Source organism: Podarcis muralis, chromosome 10 (assembly GCF_964188315.1).
Source record: "Podarcis muralis chromosome 10, rPodMur119.hap1.1, whole genome shotgun sequence".
NCBI classification, from domain to species: Eukaryota; Metazoa; Chordata; class Lepidosauria; order Squamata; family Lacertidae; genus Podarcis; species Podarcis muralis.
The window spans coordinates 64,996,317-65,022,353 of NC_135664.1; the positions used below are offsets into that span (position 1 = coordinate 64,996,317).

At 49.6% G+C, this 26,037-nt stretch overlaps 1 protein-coding gene across 6 annotated transcripts in view; it reads left to right on the forward strand.

Annotated features, from left to right (window-relative positions):
• Positions 1-19,179, forward strand: part of ABCC9 (ATP binding cassette subfamily C member 9) — an 89,751-nt gene extending 70,572 nt beyond the window's left edge. For 4 of the 6 annotated variants that reach the window (XM_077935309.1, XM_077935311.1, XM_077935307.1 and 1 more), the window contains 10 exons: positions 312-419; positions 2,851-2,971; positions 4,569-4,699; positions 5,286-5,364; positions 10,526-10,634; positions 11,820-11,923; positions 12,554-12,687; positions 14,498-14,560; positions 16,132-16,302; positions 18,831-18,969. In XM_077935309.1, the coding sequence (XP_077791435.1) occupies positions 312-419; positions 2,851-2,971; positions 4,569-4,699; positions 5,286-5,364; positions 10,526-10,634; positions 11,820-11,923; positions 12,554-12,687; positions 14,498-14,560; positions 16,132-16,269 (987 nt within the window). In that variant the 3' untranslated portion in view covers positions 16,270-16,302; positions 18,831-18,969. Of the gene's footprint in view, positions 1-311; positions 420-2,850; positions 2,972-4,568; positions 4,700-5,285; positions 5,365-10,525; positions 10,635-11,819; positions 11,924-12,553; positions 12,688-14,497; positions 14,561-16,131; positions 16,303-18,830 lie in introns of all 6 variants that reach the window. The other 2 variants (XM_077935308.1, XM_028746649.2) reach the window with 1 other exon arrangement.
• Positions 19,180-26,037: the final 6,858 nt, after the last annotated feature.

The following is a 26,037-nucleotide window of genomic DNA, read 5'->3' on the forward strand; positions in this document are numbered from 1 at the left end:
AGATGTCTAAGGAAGCATTTATTTCCCCCACCAATGAAACTGAAAAGCCTAAGTCTAAAGTGTTTTTGGGTGTGTGTTTTTTTTTGAAAAAAAACAACCCACATAGAAGAGAATTAATTTGAAGATGAACCGGAAGTTGCTCAAAGTTCTACCCCAAAATGATCTTGATATATGTACAGTTCACCCAGCAATTATGGGGCCTGCTTTCAGGTGTTGTTAGAGATTTTTGAACTAATTCAGTGAACTTTAATTTAACTGAACTGTAGCATAAATCTGTCCCTCACCTTTGGTGTTTTGTTTTCTCTCTGTAGGATTATCTGGGCGCTTTCATTGTTCTCACTGCAGCTGTGGCTTCCATTTCTCCAGATGATGATCCGAAGTCTGGCCTTGTGGGCTTGGGTCTCCTCTATGCACTAACGGTACGTACAGAGGTTTACAGCACTTGGGCGCAGTTCATTTTGATGCAAGCTGCACCAAACTGAATGAGAAGCTCTGCAAGAGCCAGTAGTGCCACCTTGCACAGATCCCGCTCGTTTTGGTGCACTTTGCACAGCAGAATCTGCCGGTGCCTTGCACACTCAAAAACCAGTCCGCTGTGTTCACAACCACCGTTAAAAGAATAAAAATAAAACCCGTACATGGTTCACTTCCCAACACTCTCAATATTGACAGAAACAATCTTGCAAGTTATGGATTCAAGCCAGGGTTGAGGGAGTTTGGAATGGCTTGGATCAGCTTCTGGCTTTACGAGCCAATTGGAAATAATCATAACAAAGTCACTGAGATTCCCAGGCCCTGAGTGCTCCCAAAGAAAAGAAGGCAAAAGTGCATGCAAGGACTTTAGCCTTCCCAAATCCAGCTTTCAACAGGGGATCCACTTTACTGTCCTTTTTAAAAGCAAAACAAAAACAAAAGCAAAACCTCATTTCACTTTCTAAAAATCACTATTTCCCCCCCTGAACAGTTGTTATAAGGAGCCTTTACAGGACAGCTCAGCTTGAAAGGCAGGCTGGATATTTAGGTGAAAATCAAGTGATGAAATCTGCCTCTCTTTCAGAGTAGCACAGTCACTCACCCTTGCTGTACAGTGAATTGTAGAGATGGAAGGCCACTGCAATGCCTCACAGCAAAGGAAAAGCAGGTCCCTCCACAGCCTCAGGAATTTGCAGTCTAAATTTCAGCAGGGGGAAGAGATAGGAGGGAAGGGAGTGGAAAAGTTGGAGGAGGAAGGGATAACGTCTATATTTTCTGAAAACTGCCTGAGCAGCCCCTCCCATCCCAACCCTGTAGCCCCTTCTTCTTCCTCTCCTCCGCCGCCTCCTCCTTTAAATTTTATTATTTATTTTGATGAAGTAATAATCATAAATAAATAAAAATAAAAATGTGCACCCCCACCACCGAGAGCGCTCCATTTTAACTATCCAACCTCCCAAAATTTCAACACCTCTTGCGATGGTTTGACCCCTTTATGTTTTAACAGTACAAACTCTATAAACACCTTTTCCTCAAAATCATTTCTCCTGCATATTCCCTTAATGGCACATGCTAATTGAACATCCCACGCATCTGTATAACTTCTTCCATTTTCTCTCCGGCTTGCCCCTTCCACTTCCTAGCTATGATAATTAGCGCAGCTGTCAATAAATTTGTGAGCAAGTCCGTCACAGCCTGCGAACGTTCCACCACAAGCCCCTGCTTCTTGTCATAGCCTTGCACACCTGCCCTTTAGGAGGAACCGCAGTATACAAATTAAACTAGTAACAATAGTCAGAGTAAACCCAATGGTATAAATCTACACAATCATTGGTTCTGCTTATCCGGCTACCATTTTAAAATGAAGACTCTGTCAGCACTGTTCTGACTTTCGAAAATGATGCGTGGATGAATGAAGCCTCACTCCGTCACATTGTACAACCAGCGGCCCGTTTCCATCCCCTGAAATTATCCTATTGTATCATTTCAGATCTAAATGGGACGCGGGTGGCACTGTGGGTTAAACCACAGAGCCTAGGACTTGCCGATCAGAAGGTCGGTGGTTCGAATCCCTGCAACGGGGTGAGCTCCCGTTGTTCAGACCCTGCTCCTGCCAACCTAGCAGTTTGAAAGCACGTCAAAGTGCAAGTAGATACATAGGTACCGCTCCGGTGGGAAGGTAAACGGCGTTTCCGTGTGCTGCTCTGCTTCACCAGAATGAATGCTGGCCACATGACCCAGAAGCTGTACCAGGGGCGCCGACTTATAAAAAATATTGGGGGGGCCCATACCGACTTATAAAAAATATTGGGGGGGCCCAAGACCTCCAAACCGCTGCTGCTGGGGGAACGAAAGGGGCGAGCCCTGGGCTGCCCCGACCTTAAGTGAACCTGTGAGGGCCCACCCTTTGCGGCAGCCGATTGGCTGCCGCCGTGGGCGGTGAATATTAATGAGCTAGGGGGAATCCCCGCTTCTTGCGGGGCTGATGCCAGCCCCGCGAGATTGTTGATGGGTCGAGAGCCCGCAACCCCACCCCCTCTCTAGATCGGGAGTGGCTTTGTTTTAACTCATTACTGAATGTATTTTAAAATGTAACTATCGTCAAACAAGGAAAATAAAAAATACCAACATAATTTTGTGATTTTACAAAGCATAATATAACTAATAATTTTTTTAAATTATTGGGGGGGACGGAGCCCCCCCAAACGAATTTTTGAGGGGGCTCGGGCCCCCTCAGGCCCCATGGAGTCGGCGCCTATGACTGTACGCTGGCTCCCTCGGCCAGTAAAGCAAGATGAGTGCCGTAACCCCAGAGTCAGCCGCGACTGGACCTAATGGTCAGGGGTTCCTTCACCTTTACCTTTACTATCATTTCAGATCACCAATTATTTGAACTGGGTGGTGAGAAACCTGGCCGACTTAGAAGTGCAAATGAGTGCGGTAAAGAAAGTGAACAGTTTTCTCAACATGGAGTCCGAGAACTACGAAGGCACCATGGGTATGTCAAAATGCTTACAGTCCTGTTCTTCATGCCTGCTGACCTCACTTAGATACAGTCACTATAACTTCTGAAAGAGCACACAACTGTAAAAGCTATGTGAACTGGTCTGTTTGTGCAATCGGGAACCTGACTTGATTGCCAACACTCTTCCAGTTCTTTCCTACATTTGTAGGCTCTTTCAAAGGTTATGCTCAGAAGCTGGAGCAGTTGGTGTGGTCCCATTCCTTGATTTACTCATAAGTAAGTGATACCCAACTAAGGATATTGACAAGCTGGAACGTGTGCAGAGGAGGCAACCAAGATGACCCAGGGTCTGGAAATCAAGCTTTATGAGGAACGGCTGAGGGAGCTGGGTATGTTTAGACTGGAAAAGAGGAGACTGATAGAAGATATGATAGCCATCTTCAGATATCTCAAGGGTTGTCACATGAAAGATGGAGCAAGCTTGTTTTGCGTGGCGAATTCCCGCCCCTCCCCAGTGGAAATAATGACCCATGACACAATTATTAAGGTTAACGGGCTAAATAAGGCCACAACTTTATTGGTTACAGGTGATGAGCAGTATTGGCTTAGCCATTGGTCCTAACCAACTATATCCGACTTCAGCCTGTCCGCTTGAAGTCTGAGAAGGGTTAACCACCAGTAGGGGGAGTCCTGCTGATGCACATCAACTAGGAACTCCCCCGGGGTCACCGGTAGGGGGCGTGCCTTAGGCCCTCACCTCCCCATGCTTCGGACAGGGCCACGCCCCCTGGAATCCTTTATTGGACTACCCTTCAATATGCAGGGCAGGTGATGGCGCTACCTCCCCTCTTCCATCTACAGAACTATACCAGGAACAGCTGGCAAAGAGGGAGATCCCCAGCCGCGTTCTGCTTTAAATAGGGCAGGCCACGCCCCCAGAGCCAGCCGATTGGCTGGCCAGGAGGTGATGCGGCCGGGAACCCCCCCAATCACGTGTGACGCCTGCAACTCCACCTCCTTCGAAGGGCGGAAGTGGCTTTCTCCTGCCCCAGAGGGTAGGACCCAAACTAACGGCTTCAAATTACAAGAAAGGAGATTCTGACTAAACATCAGAACTTTCTGACAGTAAGAGCTGTTCGACAGTGGAATTGTCTCCCCTGGGAGGTTGTGGACTCTCCCTCCTTGGAAGTTTGGAAGCAGAGGTTGGATGGCCATCTGTCAGGGATGCTTTAGCTGAGATTCCTGCATTGTGGGGGGTTGGACCAGATGACCCCAAGGGCCCTTCCATCTCTACATTCTATGATTCTAAATCAGCATCATGGTAGACCTACTGAAATGAAGTCTATTGATTTTAGTTAGCTTTCTTTGACTATGACCTGGATATCACCTAACGCATGCAGTCTTAACGCTGCCGTTCTATCTTCAGATGAAGCATAACTGAGTCAAGAGCCTCTAATCCAGTTGGAGGCTCTTTGGTTGTATATTTTGCTCATCTTTCACTTAGATGAATGTCTTTATCTTGTACATGCATACGAGCCAGAGAGCAAAACAATATTGCGCTTGCATGCTAACTGATTGCATAGATAAGGCTTCCAAGCACTGACGGTCAATGACTTCATTCATTTTCCAGATATTTCTCAGGTCCCCAAAGACTGGCCGCAAGAAGGGGAAATCAAGATTGAAAATCTGTGCGTCCGATATGAAAACAACCTGAAGCCTGTTCTCAAGCACGTCAAAGCTTACATCAAACCAGGCCAGAAGGTTTCATAAATTTACAGATTTATTAATTTTTTATACCGCCTTTCACCCAAGGATTTCAGGGCGATTTACAGTATTCAGACTTAAATAATTTTACTCTCTTTCTTACCATAAAGTTAATGAAGGATGACCATTGTCATAGATGTGATATATATATGCCAATTTTAAATAGGCCCAGACCCTACTGGTAGCTAACACAAGGAACTAAATCCAACCAACCAATTCCTTTCTTGAATAGGGATATACTTAACTTGACCTATTGCTGCATACTGGCCAAGTGTGGTTCATAATTCATTCAGTTCAAACAAGTCTTGAAAAATCTGGATTATCTTCCAAACTTTGATGGAACTTTAATTAATTTAATTTAACACTACCCCATATCTGTCTCTTGCCGAGTGTCCACAACTGCTTCACTGCCAAAGCTCACCTTAAAACTCAACATGCACGAAGTGTTTCTCCATCTCTGGAAGTCAAAGAAAAAACATCATGGACTTTTTCGGGGAGGGGTGTGTGGATTTGCTCACTGTGGTCTCCTCCCCCAACCCTCCAGCGATGCTCAAGAAAAGCCACAATGAGCCTTCTCTTTCAGGTTGGGATTTGCGGTCGCACTGGCAGTGGAAAATCATCATTGTCCTTGGCCTTCTTCAGAATGGTAGACATATTTGATGGTGAGTACCTGGTCGCTTCTTAGTATTGTTTGTGCCACCTGTGAATTACCAAACCAAATGCAACTAAGCAGCCATAGAGCCATAGAACTGTAGAGTTGGAAGGGATCCTGAGGGTCATCTAGTCCAATCTCCTGCAGTGGACCATAGTTAAAGGCAAAGGTAAAGGGACCCCTGACCATTAGGTCCAGTCGTGACCGACTCTGGGGTTTCAGCGCTCATCTCACTTTATTGGCCGAGGGAGCCGGCGTACAGCTTCCGGGTCATGTGGCCAGCATGACTAAGCCGCTTCTGGCGAACCAGAGCAGCACACGGAAACGCCGTTTACCTTCCCGCTGGAGCGGTACCTATTTATCTACTTGCACTTTGACGTGCTTTCGAACTGCTAGGTGGGCAGGAGCAGGGACCGAGCAACGGGAGCTCACCCCGTCGCGGGGATTCGAACCGCCGACCTTCTGATCGGCAAGCCCTAGGCTCTGTGGTTTAACCCACAGCTCAGCTTCTCTCAAGTTCTCATTTTTTACCCCAATCCTCAGTTCCAATTTGCCACATTTCCACATCAGTTTGCGACACATCTTCTTAGAGCCCTGGCAAAAATTTGTCTGCACATTTCTTTTAATATACATAGGTGAGGTCAGTTTTAGTCATCCACAGGGTACATCCACTGTAATCAAGGAACTTAAGTAAAATGTAGGTGGGTTCCCATGAAGCAAAAGACACAGTGATAACAGTAAGAACCTTTATTGAACTAACAGAACTGCACAACAGGGTCAAAGCAACTGCTTATACAGTGGTACCTCAGGTTAAGTACTTAATTCGTTCCGGAGGTCCGTACTTAACCTGAAACTGTTCTTAACCTGAAGCACCACTTTAGCTAATGGGGCCTCCTGCTGCTGCCGGGCCGCCAGAGCACGATTTCTGTTCTCATCCTGAAGCAAAGTGCTTAACCTGAAGCACTATTTCTGAGTTAGCAGAGTCTGTAACCTGAAATGTATGTAACCTGAAGCGTATGTACAGGGACGCGGACTTATAAAAAATATTGGGGGGGCCCGGGAAAGCTCATGAATAATAAATAAGCTCATGAATATGCAAATAAAGTGGCTCCGGCCCTAAATAGGGCAAGCCACGCCCCCCAGCCAGCCAATCGGCTGGCTGGGAGGTGTGGCCAGTCGGGATTCCCCTGTTCTCGCGGGGGCCAGGAGGAAGGAAATTCCCCCCGGCAGTGCCTTGGCAGTGGCGGTGGTGCTGCGAAGCAGCGAGGCAGGAGCCCCCGCCCCCGGGGATTCCCTAATCTCGCGGGGGACGGCCGGGGCTCTCCGACTAGGGCGCGCGGCTGGCTGGCTGGCTGGCGAGGGAGCAGGTGGGGAGGAGGCGGGGGACGGCGGCGGCGCTCTGCTGGAAGGGCGCCCGAGATTATTGGGGGGGCTGAGCCCCCCCAAAAATTTTTTTGAGGGGGCTCGAGCCCCCTCAGGCCCCATGGAGTCGGCGCCTATGCGTATGTAACCCGAGGTATCACTGTATACAATTCTGAAGGCCTGGGCCACTCCCACTCCCAACGTGATTGGCTGTCTAAACTTCCAAGCTGCGAATCATGACTCAGAGTTTAAGGGCCAATGGCAGAGGCCCAAATCCTGAAATGTCCTGTGATTGGATATCATGTATCAAATCAGAACACAGGGGCTCAGAATCCTTAGTCTAGACTCAAGCTCAGGAAAACACAGACCACTAACATTAAGTGTCTTAATTCTACTGAGTACAGTTCGTTGGCTGCCAGTCATATTTTTCCTCTGATACAACACATTTTTGAATGCTCTTTTCATTTATATGTGCAGTTCCACCTAACAGGTGCACTTGTCTACATGTTTTCTTCTGTTGGAGAACTGTATCACAGAATTTGAGGAAGTGTGGATTTTTGATGGATAGCTGTGTTTCACTTTGTGCACCGTTCGGGGAAGTGTGAATTAGATAGAATCACATTAAAATGTGAACCAGGCTGAATTTCCTCCCTGCTCCCCTAATAGTGTCCCACCAGGGGCTTGGTAAACCAGTTTCCTGCCTTAGGAAATATCACCTGGATGGGAATCCAGTATCACTCCCTGCCTATTCCAAGGGCAGGGAACCTGCAGGGGTGGGGTGGGGGGAGAACTCTAGATGTTGTTGCACTCTTAACTCCCATCAGCCCCAGCCAGCATGACCAATAGCTAGAGATGAAGGAAGCTGCAATCTGGCAACATCCGGAGGAGCTCAGGTAAAGGTAGAGGGACCCCTGACCATTAGGTCCAGTCGTGGCCAACTCTGGGGTTGCGGCGCTCATCTCGCTTTATTGGCCAAGGGAGTTGTCATACAGCTTCCGGGTCATGTGACCAGCATGTCTAAGCTGCTTCTGGCAAACCAGAGCAGCGCACGGAAACGCCGTTTACCTTCCCGCTGGAGCAGTACCTATTTATCGACTTGTACTTTGACGTGCTTTCGAACTGCTAGGTTGGCAGGAGCAGGGCCCGAGCAATGGGAGCTCACCCCGCCATGGGGATTCGAACTGCCGACCTTCTGATCGGCAACTCCTAGGCTCTGTGGTTTAACCCACAGCGCCACCCGCGTCCCTAACCTAGCCCATTTTAACGCCTCACCTTTACTGCCTGAAATATACTCTGAGTCCTGTAGTAATTTCATGCTCTTTATTGCAGCTTGTAAAACAGTGATTGAATTGCCCCCCAAACTTCAGGCTTTTATATACATTATTTACACAATGAGTCCCATCTGATTGGCTGATTCTGCTTCCCTCCTGGAGCCTGATTGGTCTTTCCCTGCAGTCCAATCAGTTGTTGCATTCTACGATCCTACCAGCCTAATAGGCTGATAAACTTCTTCCTGGAGCCTGATTGGTCTTCTCCTGCAGGCCAATCAGTTGTTGCATTCTAGGATCTTACCTGCCTATTGTTCTAGGATCCAAGGTTAGTACATAACACTGCCATTAAGCATTTGTTCAGAGCTCTTCTCTCCTCTCCATGCAGCTGAAGGCTTATGCAGCCAGTCATCTAAAAGGAAGAGCCAAAACGCAAAAGGGCCATATCCTATTTCATGGCTGAGTTAGATCAGCCTCCCGTAGTGACAGCTACATTAGGTGCTGCTTTTTCTCTGCCCCCGTGTCCAACACGTCATAAATTATCCCTTCAGTAGCATCGTTAATCATGCGCCACGGAATCAAAATATTTCCTTTATGGGAAGAACAAAAGAGAATGGGAGAAAGCAGGGGGGAGGGAGCAAAGGAGCGAGGGTCAGTCAATAATTCTCCGTCAGGCTGTGTTGGATCAGTAAAGGGTAGGTGCCTCTATAGACTGACCAAGAATCTGAATCCAGAGGTGACCCACACATTTTGCTGCTCTTCCTTAGGGCCACCCCCCCACCGGTATGTTCATTTAGGGCTGATGGATAGCTGTGTTTGGTCTAGTAGAGCTTAGCTGAAGATTTAAGAAGCAAGCTAGTTGATCAGAAAAGACCTTGTATTGCAGGCTCATGAGTCATGGTATTATGACTCTAAAAAGCACACTCTTTCAAGTGCAAGCAATGAAATACATTTGGGCTACTTCAGTGCCTTCAGCATTATTGATTCTCAGCATGTTCCCAGCCAACATGTTTGCTGCCTCCTCCTATTAAGTGCCCCTAAGGTAAAGGGACCCCTGACCATTAGGTCCAGTTGTGGCCGACTCTGGGGTTGCACGCTCATCTCGCTTTATTAGCCGAGGGAGCCGGCGTACAGCTTCCAGGTCATGTAGCCAGCATGACTAAGCTGCTTCTGGCGAACCAGAGCAGTGCACGGAAACGCCGTTTACCTTCCTGCCGGTACCTATTTATCTACTTGCACTTTGACATGCTTTCGAACTGCTAGGTTGGCAGGAGCAGGGACCAAGCAACGGGAGCTCACCCCGTCGTGGGGATTCGAACCACCGACCTTCTGATCAGCAAGTCCTAGGCTCAGTGGTTAACCCACAGTGCCACCCCTATTACTGGTTAATTAGTCAATTGCTGCTTTATATTTCAACCACTCTTATACACCTGTCATTTGGGCTTGGGGTTCAAACTACTGCACTTACATCAGAAAGGACAAAAGGAATGAAGACGAAAGTGTATGCAGTTCCCAGGATGTGCAGCTGAGACTGACAGATGAGAATAAACATTGTATTTGAACTGGAGAGTGATGAATCTATGAAGCAGAAGCATCAGGAAAGATCTGCGTTCTAAACTCTGCCTTGGTAAAACCCAGCTAGCAGCACCCCTTCACTCTAGAGCTGACTCTTTCCTAGCTTGGTATCTCTCCAAATGGTTTGGACTCCAACTCCCATGAGCCCCAACCAGCAAGCCAAATGGTCGGGGGTGATGCGAGTTGTAATCCAAAATGTCTGAAGAGCACCGGTTTGGGGAAAGGCTACTGTATAGTCTGAGACAGAACAGAAGATGAGGCCAGGCAGTGACTAGCCCAAGGTAACTTTAGCGGTCAAGTGTCAGGAGCTCATCCTACACTTGAGTAGGACCCTGGCAGAGACACATGCCCGACTGGCATGTTCTCTCCCTCCTGGTCATTTGTTCGGGAGCTTCAAAAGCTTTCTTCTGCCTGAACAGCACAGCGACCGATGCCAACTGACACCGGCACACTTAGGGATCCACAGAGTTTGTCCATCAAGCATAACAGACCTCAGCAGCTCAACATTTTGGCTAATCTACTTTATTTACATATAAACACACACAGAGCACTGCAACATGGCTCCCTCTCTCTCTAGCATCAGACAGCAAAGAGAAAAAGAACAAAGGGCAATAGTCCCACTTCACGGAACACAGTAACACAAACATCCTGTCTCCGTCACTTCCCACTTTGTGGAGTCAAAACATATACTGTCATGTGATAGACAAAAATCCCATGACTGCAATCATGGAGCAGGAATTCTAACATCAAGTATATTGTTTCAAAACATGATAACACCAAGCCTGTTGCATCGCCCACTCCCCCCGCTCATTCCTCTGAGTAGGACCCTAGACCTCTGTCCCCAAAGCAATGCCCTATGACCCAACAGACATTTGGGGTTGTTTCCAGGTGCCTTTCTGCCTTTCTGTAGGCTTTATTTACATTACTGAGCACCTCACCTGTTGTGTTTTCTGTTGTTCCAAACAGGCAAGATTGTTATCGATGGGATCGACATTTCAAAGATACCCCTGGATATGTTGCGCTCGAGGCTATCCATAATCCTGCAGGATCCCATATTATTCAGTGGTTCCATTCGGTAAGCACAAATGCCTCCTCTTGCAGTTCCCTTGGCTGGTGAGCTGCGGCGTTGCTGTGCGCCCAGAATTCTGCATAGTGGGGATTTCAGAGAATGTTGGTGCAATCTTTGGGTGGGACTCATCTAAGTCTTCCCCAAGCACAGCTAGAGCAGCTGTTGCCTTTGAACCTTTTCACTTGTGGATTTGAACACCAAACAGGCATGCGCAAATCACAGTTGCAAACCAGCTCAGAATTGCGTGGAACATACCACTCAGGCCCTGAATCAGGATACCTAATACTCCAAAGTTCCCCTACCTGGCGATGCTCAGTGAGAAAGCAAAGGCTATCCTTCTATTTCAGGCCAGTCCTATTAACTGGAACTGTGGTCCTTAAATCAGGAAGGATTTCTTAGGCACTCGCCTAAGATTCTGAGTCTCCTGTTGTGACTCAATTTTCTCAGAGACTGTGACAGACTGATGGAACATTGGTTGTGGTGGACTTGGAGGTATTTACGCCTGCCTAAATGCTGTTGGTGGAGATGGGAGAGGACGTCCCAAAGTCAGGTTCTCACAACCTGAAAAAAAGAGGCAATGCCCGTACTTTTGTAAACTAAGAAAATCTTTAATAAAAATTATTAAAAAGAAAACAACAGCAGCAACGAATGTATAATGAACAAAATCTGTGCCAAATACAAATTATTTGGGAGGGGGTTAGAATTTGGTTCTTTGGGCACTAAAAATATGTTTATTTTGTTGGAGAATATGAAGGATCTTGTGTCATACTCTCCACATTGATATACGTCCCCAGACTGGCATAGGGCAGTAAGAAAAGAGGAAATGTTTGATGGATTTAGATATGTTTGCGTTGGGCTTCAGGTTTGCTTGTGTCCTTCCCTGCTTTCTCTCCCACTCTGCTAATTCCCTCGCTCTGGGAAGAATGTGCCATGTGAAAGAGGAGATTCAAATAAAAAGGGAACTAGTATATGGTCTAAAGTCACATGAGACCACCACTTTGCTGAAGCTAAGCAGGTCTGGGTCTGGAACCACATTATCACACATCCAGATCTATGACGGAAGAAGAACAGGATAGAAGGGTAACAAAATAAGCATGTGCTCACTGAACGGATGAGCAGTCCAGCCAGGATTTAACTAGGCAATGTATCCAGCAACAGACTCTGAGCATTTCTACATTTCCCTTTCTTTAGCTTTAATTTGGATCCAGAGTGCAAATGTACGGATGATACGCTTTGGGAAGCTCTGGAGATTGCCCAGCTGAAGAATATGGTCAAGTCATTGCCAGGAGGTCTAGGTGTGTATATCGGGGGCAGATGCAATACTAGTTTGCTCCTATCAACACATGCAATTAAAAACAAGAGTCCAGCCTGCAGTGGAATCATTTGGCTGCTTGATGTTTCAGAGAGCCGTTCCACAAGTTATGTTGGCAACAACTCTGGGTTTGTGGTCAAGTGTGTACTTGATAAGGAGGTGCAGCCAATCCTGCCCCTCTGCATGATCCACGTGCCTGCAGTCTTTTGGTTGTCCTATTCACATGTTACTTTTTTGGGTGTACACTTAAAAAAATCTGCCCACGTAGAGCGCATTGCAGTAGTCCAAGCGGGAGATAACCAGAGCAGGCACCACTCTGGCAAGACAGTCTGTGGGCAGGTAGGGTCTCAGCCAGTGTACCAGATGGAGCTGGTAGACAGCCGCCCCGGGTACAGAATTAACCTGCTCCTCCATGGACAGCTGTGAGTCCAAAATGGCCCCAGGGCTGTGTTCCTGGTGCTTTAGGACAGATATTATGGAGAGACAGAAGCTCATGTCATTGATGTACCAATGGCACCTTGCTCCAAAACTCCTTGAGGCTTGCCTGGTGATAAATGGCAGCTGGAGACAGGTGTAGAAATTCTAATTATTGCCTCCTCGTGCTCCCATCCAGATGCTATAGTAACTGAAGGAGGCGAGAACTTCAGCGTAGGCCAGCGGCAGCTCTTCTGCTTGGCTAGAGCTTTTGTACGCAAGAGCAGCATCCTCATCATGGATGAAGCCACAGCATCCATCGATATGGCCACAGTGAGTAGACCACTGCCCTTCTGTTTGCATTTTTCTTAAGGAAAAGGGAACCGATTTCAGGCCACGGGCTGCATCGCTTTCTGGACAGACATCTGCAGCCAACATGCCAATTGTGGATGGCACTAGACAAAAGTAGGAAGAGCCAGGAATGTAATTTTTTTTTTTTACCTTCAGCCAAGACTGAAGAAGACGACCCTGTTCACCTAGTTCCACCCATTCAGAGGACTTTCTTCTTCGGTTTACATCAGGAGTGGGGAACCCTTGAGGACCACATTCTTTTCTGAAGTAGCTTCTGAAGGCCACATGTCAGAGGTGGACAGGGCCAGAGGGGAACGTGGGCAGAGAAGCAAATGTACATTGTAACTTCACACACCAGGCTAGTTTCACATTCACACTCTATCTCCCATTCAGGCAAGCAAGATTCATGATCATTGTTCAAGGACACATTGCAGCCAGGCAAAAACACTCAGGTCGGGTGCCAAGCATCATGGGTGTGACCCATGGGGTTTGACCTGGGGAAAGAGGGTGTGGCTGAGGAGGAGGACCATGCCTGGGGACCGTTCTGTGGTCCAGGCAGAGAAGCTTGCAGGGCTACATTTGATCCTCATGCGTTAGGTTCCCAACCCCAGCACCACCCCAAACCACAAACGACTGACACATTTTTGTTTCTCCATGTTCATGTAGTAGGAGATCATGGAACCATTCCGTAACAATATGCAAAACTCAAACCAATTTGCTCAAGAGAGGTGCTGAACCATTGCAGCAGAGGTCTTACCACCACTTTGTACAGAATGCCTTCCAGGGCAGAAGTGGTGCTTTGCTCTGGTGACCGCATAACCCAATTAGAGGGCCTATCCCCCAAAGAGCTTGGTCAGGGAAAGTCCAGCCCTTGAATGGGAGGTGTTGGACATGGTTGCTTTATGAAATGTGGGGAGGGAGAAGATCTTGTTTCATTGTCTCACTGGGTTCCTTACTGAAAGATACTCAGAGTCAAGTGTGAATTTCATGTTCTTTATTCCGCTCATAGTAGCAATGAATGAAACTTTCCCCAAAACGTCTAGTTATATATACATTATTTACACAATGGGCCCCGCGTGATTGGCTACTTCCGGGCTGCTCCTGTAGGCCAATCAGGTTGCGGATTCACTTCCTCCAGAAGCCTGATTGGCTGCTCCTGCAGGCCAATCAGATCGTTGATTCACATCCACCTGGAGCAGGATTGGGTGGCTCCTGCGGACCAATCAGACTGCTGCATTCTGGATCCTATTGTTCTAGGATTTAGCTCAGTACATAACACTTACACTCCTCTGTTCCAATGGGATCAGTGGTTCCTAAGCATTTTTTTTCTAAGGGGGACTGTTATGGAGACTTTATCTATGCCAACACACCTTTGATTCCAACATCCAGTGCTTTTTTTCCTTAAAAAAAAAAATATTTAGGGGTACTCTCATTTTGACTCAAGAAAATCACCATTTTATAGTTCAGATCAGGAAAAATAAATACAGTAAATGGACAAAAGTACAAAGATTCACAAAATGTTTAGGGGTATGTGTACCCCTGTGTACCCCCAGAAAAAAGTACTACCAACATCTAATCCAGGCCACATTTATACAGGCAGTGAGTGACCCACATGGGTGGTCAATTGTGATGCATATGTACGGGTGATTGGGTGAATTTTACAGGTCAGGTTTACTCAATATTTAACCACAAGCCATGCAAGATCCAGACCCAGGAGCTTCTGTAGGTGTGGTCATATGAAAAGCTCCACTCCTGTGGTCATTAAGTGACTGTTGCACCTCTCATTTGCTAGGAGAACATTTTGCAGAAGGTTGTGATGACTGCCTTCGCTGATCGCACAGTGGTGACGATAGCTGTAAGTATGCCGTTCCACAGTGGACCTCCTTTCCGCATTTCCCCAGCGGATGATAAACTTGGTCTGCTGGAAACAATGTCCTGAAACACCACATGCAGAAGCAAAAAGAAGCTCACCATCGGCTTACATTCACCTCTCCTGCCCCTCCTCAATCTCTGTTTCATATGTAAAGACAAGCCAGGCTTCTCAGAAAGCACAACTAAACCCTGGCTTCTCAAAATCCTGGCTTGTGTCTATGTCCAAACAAGAGATAGTAGTTTAAAACAAACTCTGGTCATTTTTTTAAAAAGCAAGCTGACTCCAAACCATGGTTTATGAAGCTGGCCTGTTTCACTAACCAAGGTTTGTTGTAAACCATGACTTCTGCTTCATACATAAAGACAAGACAGGATACTATGAAAGTGAAATCAAAAGCATTGGGAATCCTTCAACCAACCATGTAGGAGGAGGGAAAGGGAGAAGCATATAAGCCCAAGTCATTTGGGGGCCTTTTTCCAGTTTATGCGTGTAGTGCTTAACCATGGTTTTGGGTTACATTCAAACACTGCCAGTATTAGATGAAATCCCAAGTTGACACTACTCCAGAATTTTGAGTGGGATCGAAATCCACACAAGGAGGCCTTTCTCATCTAGGAAACTCCAGATCCTGGGTGCAGATAGTCATGTGTGATGATGATGATGATGATAATAATAATAATAATAATAATAATAATAATAATAATAATAATAAATTACTTATACCCTGCCCATCTGCTGGCTTTCTCCAGCCACTCTGGGCAGCTTCCAACAAGAGATTAAAAATACATTAAATCATCCATCATTAAAAACTTTCCTAAACAGGGCTGCCTTTAGATGTCTTCTAAACATCAGATAGTTGTTTATTTCTTTGACATCTGATGGGAAGGCGTTCCACAGGGCGGGCGTCACTACCGAGAAGGCCCTTTGCCTGGTTCCCTGTAACTTTGCTACTCGCAGGGAGGGAACCACCAGAAGGCCCTCGGCACTGGACCTCAGTGTCCGGGCAGAATGATGGGGGTGGAGACGCTCCTTCAGGTATACTGGGCCAAGGCCATTTAGGGTTTTAAAGGTGAGCACCAAGACTTTGAATTACCTGTGACAGGGCTTTTTTTTCAGCCGGAACACACCAGAACTCAGTTCCAGCCCCTCTTGGGTGGGCGCCATTGCTATTATAAGAGAACGAGGGAGGTGTTCATGCGGAGTTCTGGCTTCTCTTTGTCACTGAATTTAGAACAACCTGATAAATGAGGCATTATGGTGTGTATTCGGGGCAATAATACCCATCCAGTAAATGGAAGGAGGTAATTGTGGGAGTGAATAAGTACTGCTTTAGTGGGTTCTTATATAGATCACCATGATGATTTCAATCCTGGCATATTTACTTTACATGCTCCTCTCCTCTCAATAAAGATCTCTTTCTGTATTTATTCTAAGCTTTCCTGTTCTTTACATGGCATTCCCTTTCTGTTATTTTCTCCTTCCTTCCTTCCTTCCTTCCTTCCTTCCTTCCTTCCTTCCTTCCCTTTCTTTTCCTATCCTTTCCTTCCTTCCAGCACCGGGTCTCTCAAATCCTAGATGCAGACCTCGTCTTAGTCTTGTCCGAAGGCGATCTCGTCGAGTGTGACGCGGCAGCCAACCTGCTCCTCAAAGAGGGAGGCCTTTTCACCACTTTGGTGAAGACAAACAAATAATAATCTTGACCCAGGATTCCTGAAAGATTTTCGGTATTAATTCACCCAGTCCTGTATGGTCCTGTTCTTCATTCAGTCTCTGACCAGTCAATCATGGCAGTGTTGGCGGGGGGCAGGGCAGGTTTGGCCTGGGGCATTCTGACACTTGAGATCCAAACGTTTTTACAGCAGGGCAGAATTTATTCCTGTATTAAACGTGGAGGCCCGTCTCACTCTTCCAAAACAAAAAGAGAGATGCAGGCATATTTTCTTGAATTGCTGCTACAACCAAGCCCTAAATAGTGTCAGGGCTACCCACCTAGGAAACACCATTTTCTCCCATATGAAGTTAACCTCACCACCATTCTGAAATTTGAGCTCAGATAATGAGACCCTTCTGCAGGTGCCAACATTTATGAATTACACCCATGCACAGCATAAGAACCTTTTATTATGCAATTGCTCTCCAGAGCTTTGGAACACCAAAGGCAATTCGCTTTTCTCACTTTTCTTCATTCTTTAGCAAGCAAGCCAAAAGAGTCATTTTCCTTTGAGCATGTGAGGAATAATTGCTCTACTACAACTAGGTCTATTACAGTTTATTTTAACAGTGCTTTGTGCCTTTTTGTTATTTTTTGTTATTTTTGTTTTGAATTTGTAGCATACAAATTTTAGATACCTTTAGGTACCTTTTAGGGACGTGGGTGGCTGTGGGTTAAACCACAGAGCCTAGGACTTGCCGATCAGAAGGTCGGCGGTTCATATCCACGGGATGGGGTGAGCTCCCGTTGCTCGGTCCCTGCTCCTGCCCACCTAGCAGTTCGAAAGCATGTCATGTGCAAGTAGATAAATAGGTACTGTTCCAGCGGGAAGGTAAACAGCGTTTCCATGCGCTGCTCTGCTTCACCAGAAATGGCTTAGTCATGCTGGCCCCATGACCGGAAGCTGTATGCTGGCTCCCTTGGCCAATAAAGCGAGATGAGCGCCGCAACCCCAGAGTCGGTCACAACTGGACCTAATGGTCAGGGGTCCCTTTACCTTTAGGTACCTTTTAGATACCTTTGAGGTGGGTTGTAGGTGTTTTTGTGTGTGTGTGTGTGTTTTTAAGAAAATTAAATTAATTATATGTGCAAACAGATAACTCATCACCCAAGTGTGGATTCTTACGTAACAAAAGAAGTGGGTCATCGTTGTGCAGGGAGGGGTGTATCAACAAGCTTAGGGGAACCCCAAGATATAAAGAAATTAAAAAAGGAACTTCAGAGGAAAGACTCTAAGGGGGCAGGAAGCAAAGCCCAAACACAACAGCCCAAAGAGGACTGAGCAGAGACTGTGAAGTATCTATGGCAAAGAGAAGGGGTGGAAAACAAGGAAGGATTGGAATGGAGTGTCCCAAAACAGGGCTGGCTGGCTTGAACCCTGAAGAGGGTTTGAGCCCCATGTTGAGTGGAAGATCGCTGCACTGCAGGAGGTTGGACTAGGTGACCCTGCGGTCCCTTCCAAGTCTACAATTCTATGATTTTGTAGCAGTTCCCACTACAGGGTATTCCAGCATTCTCCTTTGGGACTTGCAGATGAGATCCTACATTCCGCAAGGCAGTGTCAATGTGTTGGGAATTTCCCTGCACCTGTCAGCTATATATCCCCAGAGAATCACAATGTGCTCTTTACTCATTCCCTTGGAATGATGCCACTGGTCATATAGGTATACATCTTTTTATTATTATTTAAAAGGTACTGTATTTTCCCGTGTATAAGACGCCCCCATGTATAAGACGACCCCTATCATTTTTAACCCAAAATTAAGAAATTAAGTTCTTTAGCTTTTGGGGGTGGGTGGGGGTGGTCACTTCCACCAATTGCTCACCCACCTGCCTGCCACTGCCGATCGCACACCTCACTGCAGCCGCCCATTGTCTGCCCTCTCTCCGCCACCAACAGCCCACCCACCCACTTGCCACAGCCGCCAATCGCCTCCCTAATTGCCGCAGCAGCAGCCAATCACCAGCAGGCCTTGCCGCAGCCACCAATCACCTGCCCAGTCACCACTGCCAATCTCCTGCTTGCTGCTGCCATTAATTCACTATCCGTGTATAACAGGCTTCCTCGAACTCAGCCCTCCAGATGTTTTGAGACTACAGTTCCCATCATCCCTGACCACTGGTCCTGCTAGCTAGGGATCATGGGAGTTGTAGGCCAAAAACACATGGAGGGCTGAGGTTGAGGAAGCCTGGTGTATAATATGACACCCAATTTTTGCCTCTTTTTTAAAGCAAAAAGCATCGTCTTATAAACGGAAAAATACAGTAATTTCTGACTCGGTCTGCAGCAAGCCCTCTCTTCAAACTCCAGCTCAGCTTTTGCTGTTGTGGCTGCTGCTGGTCCACAGGTTGCGCACACTCTTAAATCCTTAACATGTGGCTCAGCCCCAATGCATTTTAGCTGTGCATAAGGAACAGAGTGTGGGGTCCTCCACCAGGCTGCTTGCAAATAAAGCTACTGGTCCAATAATTGTACGAACTCGGATCTAGATGATGCCTGGTAGGGAAATGAAATAATTTAGATATGTCTTTTAATTGTAGCACCGGGTCCACACCATCCTGACTGCAGACCTGGTCATTGTGATGAAGCGAGGGGTCATTTTGGAGTACGACACACCCGAGAATTTGCTGGCTCAGGAAGACGGCATCTTTGCATCCTTTGTTCGGGCCGACATGTGAAAGGGCTGGGGGGAAATGCATGCCATTGGCTTTTCTAATGCCTGACTTTTCAACGGTTGAGGAAAAAACATATATGTATATTTTCTATACACTGTAGCATCACTGCAGACTTACTTTGCCAAGGATTTTTGCATCTGTCTAATTTTTATAAAACCGAGACATGTTATGTACGCTGACTTCAGTGCAATAAATTCTTCTTCACAAAACACTAGGCAATCCTCCCTTGTATTTCCTTAGCAATTCGATCCCTTGGCATGGAGAGAGTTGGCAATTCTTGGAGTACTCTGAGTTGAAATGTTCCCCTTTTTTGGTGCGTGAAAGGATTTACAGCACTGGGAATGGTAGCTGAATTCCTGGGTGGACTTTGCAGATGGAGAACGGTCCCAATCATTTTCCTTTGGGGAGAAGAGAAGGGATAGGTAAAATCCAGATAAACGCAATTGTTGCTAACTTCTTTTGAAAGCAAAGGAAAAGGATCTGCCATCTGACTTCATGCATGCTTCCTCAGAAGTAAGGTTCAGTATAGCCATGTGCTTAGGACCTGTACTAACAAACCCAACTCTTTTAAATGTCAGGGGTTCAGGAGCAGAGGCGAGGGCAAGGGAGGAAACAGAGAGCGAGGGGGAGGAGTCCGAAGAAAGGATGAGTGATGACAACGACCCGAGATCTCCGAGTCTTTCCAGTGAATCGGAAGATTCACAGAAAGGGGCGCCAGTGGCCAGAGCAAAGGGGGGGCCTAGGGGGACACCCCAGGAGGAAGGGACCAGCGGGGGTTCAGAGGGCAGCAGTTGGAAATCGGGGCCAGCGTCCCCACCAGAGCGCAGTGGAGAGGAAGGACGTCAGGGATCGAGCCCTGGCAGCTCGCAGCAGGGAGGAGGGCATGAGTCAGGAGTGACCACGCCCCCATCGGGGAGCGAAGAAACGGTCAAGCGGAAAGTGGAAGGCTGGGCGCGCGCGCCAAGTTCAAATGCACAGGAAGGCGGCGCAGTAAGCAGCCCGGAAAGGGAGCCAGGTCCTAAAGCCCGACGCAAGGAGACAGGAGGGTCCGGGGGGTCAGCGTCAGAGGAGTCCCGGAGGGAGGAGACCACGGGGGGCAGAGGGACCCAGAGAAGGACGGTCAGGCGGAAAAGGTGGAGTAAGGCGAGGATATTAAGTTGGTGTACGAGGGGCGGAGATTCAGACGGAGCTTCGCCGGTCTAGCCATAAGACGTAGAGTTGCACGCAGCAGCTTGGAAATGGAAACTGTAACTCAATAAAGACTTTTATAAAGCGAACGCTGGCTAGCGTGATCCTCTGTGAGCTGGGATCGGGGAGCAGCTCTGACAGTAAGCTCCGTCTCTCATTTCTGTGGGCATCGAAAGCCTAGCGGAGAGGAGAGAAGGCTGGTGCCTACTCGAGAGCTCACGAACGGCAGACAAGATGACGGCCGAACAACAGATAGCGGATCTCAGAGAAGCAGTGACACAACTGAATGCCGAGGTACTTGCATCCAGGAAGAGAGAGGAGGACGCAGCTGCCGCCTACAGAGATCTCCAGGTCAGATTGGAAATGCTTACGAAGCAAGGGCAACTGACACCCAGACCGGAGGGGATTGGGTTGGGGAGACGAGCAGGCGGTCTAGTCTCTCACTTCGATGGGAATTTGCAACAGTACCCCAACTTTAGAGCAGATGTAAAGTGTGCACTGCAACTGCTGGAAAAGGACTTTAGAGATGAGCAAGAGAAGGTGGGGTTTATCATGTCCCATTTGCATGGAGATGCTAAAGCATGGCTGCGCAATTTGTGGAGAGATAAGGATCCGGCGCTCCAAAATGCGGATGCCTTCATTAAAGCGATGGATGGGTGCTTCTTATCAAGCATAGACGTGGATCTTGCCCGGAAGGAGGTGCATGGACTTAAGCAGGGGAGGGCCAGTGTACGGCAGTATCATGCCCGCTTTTTTGCATTGGTCAGTGCCCTGGAATGGGACAGAGATTCGGCGCCAGTCAGAGACCTGTTTTGGGAAGGCTTGAGCGGCCCGGTTAAGGACGAAATTGCGAGGGGGGAGAGACCCCGGAGCACGCAGGAGATCGTTCAGAGGGCGCTCGCAGTTGGGGTCCGTCTGGAGGAACGTCCTTGGGGCAAGGACGAAGGGCGCGGAGGGCGCGAACCAGCCAGAGGCTACTCCTTCGTTCCCAGAGAAGCAGCGCGTGCGCAATCCACGCCTCCGCCAGGAGGAGGAGCGGAACCTATGGAGGTTGGCGGTGCAAGGGCTCAGTCAGCAACCAGAGCCCTAGCACCGGGAGCAGGGAAAGCAAAGCCTCCTAGAGGGAACCGGAAGTGCTACATCTGCGACAATCCCCAGCACATGGCGAAAGAGTGTCCCCAGAGGCTCCACAAGCACACTGCAGCCTCAGCAATGGTAACTGCAGCGACTCAGCAAGGAGAACCACAGCAGGGAAACGAAGGAGTCTGGCTGGAGACAGAGGCACTGGGGCCCAGCCAGACGTGTCAGTGAAGCAGTCCCCAGAGATGTTGCAACCCACGGACCCCCTCCCGCCCAAACCAGTAGTGCGGCTCACCGCATCGCTCCAACTACCCAATGGACTCACCATGGACGTGCCAATCACTATTGACTCAGGAAGCAATGCGGACTTTATAGGGCAAGACTTTGTCGACCAGCACGATATACAGTTGCTGCCTGCCACACTGCCCCTGCAGGTAGTCACGGTGGATGGCAGGGAGCTGCTCGGGGGGCAAGTCGTGAAGCAAACGCCACCAATGGTGATGCGACTTGGGAACCACAGGGAAGTCATCAGCTTCAATGTCACTCAATTATCGGACACGCCCATTGTACTGGGCATGAGTTGGCTGGACAAGCACAGCCCGGCGATGGCGTGGAACCAGAGGCAGCTGACTTTCGGCTCTTCCTATTGTGCTGAACACTGCATCCTGCCCCAGCAGGAGGGAGAGGAAGAGGAGTCACAGCTGCAGCTTGGGACGCTGCAAGCTGTTCCCCACAAGTACGCAGACTTTTTGGAGGTTTTCTGCGAGAAGGAGGCGGACAAGCTACCCCCCCACAGACCATACGACTGCAAGATCGACCTCCTACCAGGGGCGGCGTTGCCAAAGGGGAAACTGTACTCCATGTCTGAGGACGAACTACAGGACCTCAAGGAGTTCATAGATCACAATCTGGAGCGCGGTTTCATCCGAGAGTCCAAGGCAGTGGGGGGCAGTCCGGTATTCTTTGTCAAGAAGAAAAACACGCCCCAAAAAAGGCTCGTGGTGGACTATCGGATTTTGAACGCTGTGACCAAGCCATCGGACTTCCCCATGCCCAGGATCGACGACCTCCTCGCGACGGTGCGCAAAGGACGCGTCTTCACCAAGTTGGACCTCCGAGGGGCGTACAACCTCATTCGTATGCGGGAGGGCGACGAGTGGAAGACGGCCATGTTCACGCCCCTGGGCACCTACGAATACAGAGTTATGCCTTTTGGATTACAAAATGGCTCCCACTGCTTTCAAGCTTTTATGCATCACGTCTTGGCAGGGCTGCTCTACAAGAAGTGTGTCTGTTTCCTAGATGACATACTCATCTTTTCTGAATCGCAGCACGATCACGACAGAGACGTCAAAGAAGTGCTGAGCAGACTACAGCAGCATAGGCTCTACGCCAAGCTGGAAAAATGCCAGTTCGACGTGTCGGAGGTGGACTTCCTGGGCTACAGGTTGTCAGACAAAGGGCTCGCAATGGACAGCGCCAAGGTTCGCGCAGTTTTGGATTGGAAAAGTCCGCGCAACCGGAAGGAGGTCCAGCGGTTTCTGGGCTTTGCGAACTTCTATCGCAAGTTCATCAAGGGGTTCGCGATGCAGACGGCGGCCATCACGGACACGCTCAGCTCCAAGAAGAAGAAATTCATCTGGGCGGCGCAAGCAGAGCAGTCCTTTCAGGCACTCAAGCGTCTCTTCGCGTCGGAGGAGCAGCTACTACACGTCAACCCCAGCAGACCAATGAGGGTGGAGACGGACGCTTCAGACAGAGCCGTAGGAGCAGTTCTGTTGCAGCAAGACCCGCAGGGGGCTTGGAGGCCGGGAGCGTTCTACTCCAGGAAGCTCACCAAGTCAGAACAGAACTACACCATCTGGGACAGGGAGTTGTTAGCCATTCATGCAGCCTTCAAGGCGTGGAGGCACTTCCTGATCGGAGCCAAGCACACAGTGCAGGTCCGCACGGACCACAAGAATCTGGAGCACTGGCGCACGGCGAGGTTCCTGAACCAGAGGCAAATACGTTGGGCAGAGTTCTTTGCGGACTTCGACTTCCGTATAGAGTATGTCCCGGGGGACACCAACATCATGGCGGACGCCCTCTCCCGTAAACCGCAGTACCTCGAAGAGGCGACGCCAGCGGCGGCCATGCATATCTTCGCACCGGCAGCGTGGGCGTGCGCTTCGGCGACTGTTGACCTGGAGGCGGTACGACGTGCATTGCGGGACGACTCTTTCGCGCGAGCAAAGATGGCAGAGGCGCACAGGGGCACGGCGGCGACCGACGAGTTCCAAGTTCGCGATGGATTACTCCTCCGTAAAGGGGCCATCTACGTGCCAGGGGACGATCTTCGCGCCAAGGTATTGCAGCAGTTGCACGACGCGCCCACTGCCGGGCACTTTGGCACAGAGAAGACGATAGAATTAGTCGCCAGAGACTTCTGGTGGCCCAGAATGAGAGGAGAAGTCGCGGACTACGTGGCGAGGTGCGACACCTGCCAGAGGGCCAAACCAGTACACAGACCACCGGCGGGACTGCTGGAACCTCTGCAAACCCCGTTCGAACCATGGGAGAGAGTGGCCCTGGACTTTGTCACGGATCTGCCCAGCTCGAGGGGCAAAATGGCAGGGCTAGTGGTGGTGGACTTGTTCTCCAAGATGGCACATTTCATTCCGTGTGCGAAGGTGGCCACGGCGGAACAAACCGCCAAACTGTTCATAGATCACGTGTTCAAGGTTCACGGTCTGCCGCGGTCTATACTGTCTGACAGGGGGCGGCAGTTCATCTCGAACTTCTGGCAGAAACTGATGGGCTTCCTGAACGTCGAGATCAACCTGGCTTCGGCTAGACACCCGCAGACCAACGGGCAAGCAGAGCGGGTCAATGCCATCATGCAGCAGTACCTGAGATGCTACGCAAATCAACAGCCTGCAACGTGGGTGGACTACCTGCCGCTCGCCGAGTTCGCCTACAACAACACGAAACACGTGTCCACAGGGGTGACACCGTTCTTCGCCAACAACGGAAGGCACCCCAGAACCTTCCCGGGACTGGAAAGAATGGGGGAAGGGGAGCCGCAGACAGCAGACGCGTTCGCGTCAGAGTTGCAAGAGGTCCACGATCAACTTCGGCGGCACCTGGAGCTGGCTAAACACGCATACAAGGTGCAAGCGGACAAACACAGGAGAGTCGGCGAAGAGATCCAGGTGGGAGACTGGGTCTGGTTGGCAGCCCAAGCAGTGCCGGCCAGGTCATTAGCGAAGAAGAAACTAGGGCATAAACAACTAGGGCCCTACCAAGTCGAAGAACAGATCAACCCGGTGGCTTTCAGGCTGATGCTTCCGGAGGGTTCCAGAATGCATCCGGTGTTCCACAGGTCGGTACTCACTCCCTACAAGACACCTCACAGGTTTCAGGAACCAAGAACGGCTCCGAGTCCGCTACGAGAGGGAACCGAACAAGGGGGAGTGCCACAAGAGGAGTCCATCAACGAGGTCACAGAGATTTTGGACTCTAGATGGGGAGAAGAGGGAGCAGAATACCTCCTCGCCAAGGAGGGCTTCCCGGCCAGTGCCAACAGCTGCGTGCCAGGCTACGCCTTGGAGGAACCTCTGCTCAAGGACGAGTTTCACGCCCTTTTCCCACACAGGCCCATGCCAGCAGACTTTTTCGACGATTGGCTTTTCACACCGACGCTTTCAGCCAGCACTTTCCACGGGTTCGACTCGGACGAGGAACCGACAATGGACACGCGTTCCCCGGAGGGGTCGCCCTCGGGATCTGCCTCAGAGCCCTCGTATTGGTGGGACGATAGACCAGAGGAGCAGTGGCGCAGGAAGTGGCTGGAGGTTCCAGGTCGAGCGACGGACCCGGGAACGACTGAGGCGGAGACGGACGTGGACATGTTCGGGGAGGACCTGGGCTTCGAGCACGGCGGCACAGAGATGGAAGCGGAGGTGACCGCTGTCGACGAGCGCAGGGAGGAAGAATCGGAAGTCTTCAGTTGGAGGCCCGCCAAGGGAAGCGAACTGTATCCGGCATTCGTCCCCATGACTCGGCAGCACCCAGCTCCCGCACCGGAAGGAGGGGAGGGGGGAAAGGGGGGCTTCGAGGGGGGGATGGATGTCAGGGGTTCAGGAGCAGAGGCGAGGGCAAGGGAGGAAACAGAGAGCGAGGGGGAGGAGTCCGAAGAAAGGATGAGTGATGACAACGACCCGAGATCTCCGAGTCTTTCCAGTGAATCGGAAGATTCACAGAAAGGGGCGCCAGTGGCCAGAGCAAAGGGGGGGCCTAGGGGGACACCCCAGGAGGAAGGGACCAGCGGGGGTTCAGAGGGCAGCAGTTGGAAATCGGGGCCAGCGTCCCCACCAGAGCGCAGTGGAGAGGAAGGACGTCAGGGATCGAGCCCTGGCAGCTCGCAGCAGGGAGGAGGGCATGAGTCAGGAGTGACCACGCCCCCATCGGGGAGCGAAGAAACGGTCAAGCGGAAAGTGGAAGGCTGGGCGCGCGCGCCAAGTTCAAATGCACAGGAAGGCGGCGCAGTAAGCAGCCCGGAAAGGGAGCCAGGTCCTAAAGCCCGACGCAAGGAGACAGGAGGGTCCGGGGGGTCAGCGTCAGAGGAGTCCCGGAGGGAGGAGACCACGGGGGGCAGAGGGACCCAGAGAAGGACGGTCAGGCGGAAAAGGTGGAGTAAGGCGAGGATATTAAGTTGGTGTACGAGGGGCGGAGATTCAGACGGAGCTTCGCCGGTCTAGCCATAAGACGTAGAGTTGCACGCAGCAGCTTGGAAATGGAAACTGTAACTCAATAAAGACTT